The 5,980-nt window shown below is 31.5% G+C and overlaps 1 protein-coding gene across 2 annotated transcripts in view; it reads left to right on the top strand.

Moving 5' to 3' along the window:
* The window catches only part of LOC102585604 (protein transport protein SEC23), a 9,984-nt gene extending 6,215 nt beyond the window's left edge, over positions 1–3,769 (top strand). For both annotated transcript variants that reach the window (XM_006349082.2, XM_006349083.2), the window contains one exon: positions 3,167–3,769. In XM_006349082.2, coding sequence (XP_006349144.1) covers positions 3,167–3,304 — 138 coding nt within the window. In that variant the 3' untranslated portion in view covers positions 3,305–3,769. The remainder of the gene's footprint in view (positions 1–3,166) is intronic.
* The last annotated feature ends 2,211 nt before the right edge of the window (positions 3,770–5,980 follow it).

Genomic DNA, 5,980 nt, shown 5'->3' with positions numbered 1-5,980 from the left:
TGTATAAACATATTCCTATTCTAATAGGATTGTATGAACCTATTCCTATTCTAACACTCCCCCTCAAGCTAGTGCATACAATTCATGTACCTAGCTTGTTACAAATGTAATTAACACGAGGACCGATGAGGGGCTTGGTGAGATATCTGCAAGTTGATCACTCGACTTCACAAAATTGACAGTCAATCTCAATGTATACTGAATTTGATGCATAATGCCGATAAAACACAGAGTGATAAAATTACAGTGTTGGAACTTCCCAAACCAAGCTTGCAAAGACTGTTTCAGACCATAGAGTGACTCATATAATCGACATACAAGGCTACTAAACTCCCCCTGAGCAACAAAGTGCTTAAAATCTTGTACAAAGTATGTGAATCATGTTGGAATCAATAGATGAGTCGATATTAAACAAGTCACCGAAAAACTGGCCGGAACATGCTCATATGTCGGAGTATTAGATTTGATGGCTAAAAATGGTCACAATCTAAGAAATAAAATTACATGGGTAGGGTCAGAATGATGTCACGACCCAACTAGAAAAAGAAATTATATATGATAGATCGAATTGATGGAACGACCCCATTGAAAAAGAGAAATAGTATGGGTAGGGTCGGAATGATGACACAACCCTGCTGAAAAAGAAAAATTATACGGGTAGGGCTGGAATGATGGCACAACCCTACGCAAATCAGATTTGAGGAGTCAACGGAAAGACGAATGGAACTATGCAAATCAAATCTGATCAGGAGTCACTGAAAAGACACATGATGCTATGCAACTCAGATATGAGAAAATAGTTCAGAAAAATCCATGGTACTACACCAATTAAATATGAAAAGTAGTCCGGAGAGATGCACGGTGCTACACAAATAAGATATGCAAAATAAAGGTAGTCACCATAAGGATGGCATGGTGCTACACAAATTAAATGGCACGGTGCTACACAAATTAGATATAAGAAAGTAGTCACCGGAATGATGACACGGTGCTACACAAATTAGATATGAGAAAATAGTCATCGAAAAGATACACAGTGACCCAACTTTTGCTAACATAATCGTTGGCCGGACGGGCGGCATATATGGATAATAGCCGCCTGCCGGCAGCGGAAGCTCTTTGATTGTTTACCAAGATAGTAGAGGCTCAGATACCATGTGAGAAATATAGGAAAAGAATATTATTGAATTATTGTTGTTTACATTATTACATTGAGACCCTATTTATAAACCCTAGAATACAATCCTTTACCAAGTATGATACTATTTAGTATTCCTATTTCTATTTCTATTTCTATTCTAATAGAATTGTATATACCTATTTCTATTCTAATAGGATTGTATAAACTTATTCCTATTCTAATAGAATTGTATAAACCTATTCCTATTCTAACACTATGATTTGAAAGGACTGGTCTTTCCGGAGCAGTATAATCTGAGATTTTCTCTCTCTATCTCGGGTTTAGGAATTTGATTTACAAAGTAACTTAAACCTTGTGTTGTGGTGACCAGAAATGAAATCAAGCCAACGAACAAGCACAAATAAGAGTTACTACTCGAATTACGATGCAGAGGAAAGCATAATTTGTAGTAGGAGAAAAATCTTTCCAGCTTAGAGCTATGGAGAAAATGTTGTCTGGTATTTTGATAGAAGTAGTTATGTCAGCAGATCTAGGTAGATAACAGAACCTGGGCATACAATATATTGGAATTGCCATTAGAAGGAACCAGAAAGCTATTTGGAAGATGGGGGATATCAATGCAATTGTAGGGACATTGTTGTGCAAATTTCAACATGTAAAGAAGACTGTTTGAATAGAAATCTTATTAAAAAGGACTCATCCGGATTTGTGGCAAAAGGTGGAGGATTTGTGGCTTAGGTCGCAGGTTCAAGCCGCACACCACGCAAAGCGAAGCCTGGTATATAAGTGGAGAAGGGTAGAGGAGCAGGCCCATTATCCACCGAATTTAGAAGGCTGTGATTAGTCCACAAAGGGCGGGTCACAGATGGATTTCTCGGTTATCAAAAAATAAAAAGACTCATCCGGATAGGAAATATATGAAGTAGAAGAAGAATTCCCGAAATTAATCATAACTACGGATGTATTAATGTTGCTATGGAACGCTATAATTTGTGGTGAAAGGATCTCATCAGTGAAAGGAACTAGCACAACAACTGATAATGAGCCATCCCATGTAGCAGCTTTGAGAAATGGCCACAAGACTGTAATAACTATCAAATTGTGGTTGAAGAAAGCTTATTAAAACGGAAAATGAATTTCATGTATAGATGTTTTGAGAGTGGGTTGGTGATAATGTGATGAAAGCCCCCTACTCTTTGTAAATGCAAAGATGGGCTGGTGTTCCCTTTTTTTTTGGGTGACGGGAGGGGGTATTTTATCTGACTTTGGGTAGACGGTAGTTTCTCTTAAAATGTTTGTCCCTACTATCAAAAGTTTGTGGCCTCGTATCACAATACCTTGAAACTATAAAGGACTTGCAGAGAAGATCACATACTTTTAGAATTTAATATGTTAAAGAAATTTGAGTTGATTTCTTGATGTTTTCTTTTCTGTTTTGGTGAGTTGCTCTCATTATTTCTTTATCTACCTTTGGTTGTTGGCTGCTTGGTAGAAGTGTTGATAAACCAAGTTGGTTAATTTCATCTGTAGGACTTCCATAAATAATTCCTTATAGAATTCATTGACCAACACCTACCCTACTTTTACTATTTATTTGGCATTTCCATTGCTATTCTTGTGCTCTGAACACTGAAGAGCCCAACAAAATGTGTTCCCTGTCATGAACCTCTTAACCAGCCACGGCTGATGCTGTCTTAAATCCTCCTTTCATTATTCACTGCTTTGCTTGCCATCCCACTCTGCACCTTGTCCCCTGTCCTATAAATCTTTTGGATCCACACTGCATGTTTTTGTTGTTGAAATAAATATTTTTCCTCTCTGTTCTGACTGCAATGACATAGTGGGTTATATATCAGATGGTTTTAATTGGGGAAAGCAGAATTGAACATTCAGACAAATTTGTAACTTAGAGATCTTAACTGCTTCTTGTTTATTAACATTGCTGAGTTTTGCCCTGTTACGAATTTCAGTTCTGATACATTAAAAGGCATTCAAAATTGTAACTTTGCTCAAATGATTTTGCAGGAAGCAAGATTCCCACAGCTTCGGACTTTGACTGCAGAACAGAGAACGAAGTTGAAAAGCAGCTTCCTTTACTTTGACGATCCCAGTTTCTGTGAATGGATGCGGAGTTTGAAAGTTTTGCCACCTGAACCAAGTTAAAGACGGTAATTGAACATTTAGTGGCAAATCTTCAAGGAGCAAGTCCTGAGAGTTGCATTTGGATGTACCATCGGGTCCAATGGCATAAACACATAGTTGAGTCGTGGGTGACAGAGCCTCTTATCTCTCAACTTTCTGCTGATTGCGGGTTATCATGCCAGGAAATGGAACTCTTCCATTGTGATCCCTTTCTGTATGAAGTCTAAGTGACTGAATTCTTTTGAAATAAAAATTCACTTTTCTACCTACCCCTCCTACCTTGTGATCAATTTTTTTCCAGTGAAGAGAAGCCAAAGGGATTATACATTTTTTGAGTGATTTGTAATGATGTAGAACAAGTTTGCAAGTTGGTTAGCAGTTAGTACATAGTTGATGTTGTGAATTGGTTAATTCTCTGTAGACAATAGACATAAATGTAGCATTTCTTTAGTACACAATGAGCTTCTAAGGTACTTTTTTGCTTCAGTTTAAGCTTGCGTTGGTACATGCTATATGAAATCATGATTTCAAATCAATATTTGGACATGCAATTTGGAATTATAATTTCAAATTAGTGAACTTGTTCGCGCTTTGCGCGAAGTGAATGGTCGTTTCATAAATTTGTTATTAATTAAAAATGTAAAACTTGTTTTTACTACTATAATTCTTTTAAGGATTTTTTAATATTATAAAATATTATTGATGAAAATTTATCGTTTTGCTAATTCCTTTTTACTTTGGAGAGGTAAAGTAAAAATTTTAATTTGATTAATTTTGAGCTTTAGTCTTTTATGTTATTGAATTCTAAATTAGTAATGTGTATTTATTCAATGAAATTTATAGAGATCAAAGTTATTTGATTGATCGAACACACTACTCTGTCCCTACTTTCACAGAAACAAAGAATATAGAATGGACAGAAGTATTGATCAATAACAATAATAATAACGTCATGAAAAATATATAATGTATTAATATGTGTGAGAGAGATCTTTTAGCAAAAGAAATAATTTAGAAATTCAAAAATGCAAATAAAATTCTGTTAAAAAAAGCAATTCTTATGAAGTCATAATAATTAGTTCATAGAATAAACAAATAAAATACAATACAAAGAATAAAAAAAAGTAATTTGACGAAATAATATAACATTAATAATGAGATTTGAAGGAAGGAAGTAAAAGAAATTAATAGCATTGATGATGTATGGAATTAAATATGATCATCTTTGATATTTCTTATTTTTTTTAAAAATCAGTTTTTTGATTTATTTTTTAAAAAACTTCAATAAATAAAATAAAATTTGAGGCATAATCTTTTTTGAAAGAATGACTTTATTTCTGAGAAATTATTTAATAAAAATATAAGAAAAATATTGAAAATATTGATAAATTTAAATTAAAATAAATTTTAATTAAAGACACAAAAAATAAGACAAAGTAAAAGAAGAAAGAAATTAGTAGAATAAATAAGTTGAAAGAAAATAAACTTTAAGTAAAGAAACATAAAAAAATAAGAGATAAATTTGTATAATACTTATTCTCTCCTAATTTGGTACAATTCTCTCTCTCTATATATATACTCCCTCCGTCCCATTTTATGTGGCAATATTTGATCGGGCACGGAGTTTAAGAAATAAATGAAGACTTTGAAATGTTTACCAAATTGCCCTTTAAAAAGTAGACTTTTTTCTCTCTCCTCATAAATGTATTGGAGTATTATTTTAAAATTAAGTGGGACCAACAAGGATAAAAAGAGGAATTGTACTTTTATAAACTTACCATATAAGGAAATGTGACATTCTTTTTGGGACTGACCAAAAAGGAAATGGTGCCACATAAAATGGGACGGAGGGAGTATATATATATATATCTATAAAGATCATTTAGCAAAAGAAATGATCTAAAAATTCAAAAAGGCAAATAAAATTTTGTAATTTTTTTTTTTGCAATTTTTATGAAGTTATAATAATAATAAAAAAAAAGAAAGAAAAATAAGTGATTTAAGGAAATAATATAAATAACATTAATGATGAGATTAAGGAAAGAAGTAAAAGAAATCAATAGCATTAATGATAATAGGAATTAAATATGGTCATTCTTGATATATTTTCTTACTTTTTCTAAATAAAAAAAAAACAGTCTTTAGAAATTAAAGAAAATAACTCCAAAGAATAAAATAAAATTTGAGGCATATTTTATTTTGGAAGAATAATTTTATTTAAGGGAAAATTTCCTAAATGTTGATAAAATTTAATTAAAAAATATAAAAACTTTAATAGAAAATATAAAGAAAAAAGGGTGATTTAAGGAAACAATATAAATAAAATTAATATTGATGAGATTAAGGGAAGGAAGTAAATTAAATTAATAGCATTGATGATGATAGGAATTCAATATTGTCATCTTTGATTTTTTTATTTTTTTCTAAAAAAATCAATCTTTTTGAAAATTTTAATAAAAAACTCCAACAAATAAAATAAAAATGTGAGGCGTAATTTCTTTTGAAAGAATAACTTTATTTCTGAGAAATTATTTTAATAAAAATATAAGTGAAATGAAGAAAGAAATTAGTAGAATAAATAAGTTAATGTCAGAAGTAAACTTTAATTAATTGAAGATAAAAAAAAAAAAAAACTTTAAGTAAAGAAACAAAAAAATAAGATAAAATTAAAAAAGAAAGAAACTTGTGGAATACTTA

This window comes from Solanum tuberosum, unplaced genomic scaffold (genome assembly GCF_000226075.1).
Source record: "Solanum tuberosum cultivar DM 1-3 516 R44 unplaced genomic scaffold, SolTub_3.0 scf00104, whole genome shotgun sequence".
Classification (NCBI taxonomy): domain Eukaryota; kingdom Viridiplantae; phylum Streptophyta; class Magnoliopsida; order Solanales; family Solanaceae; genus Solanum; species Solanum tuberosum.
Note: the sequence above shows the minus strand (reverse complement) of the source record. Positions and strands in the feature narration are given on the sequence as shown.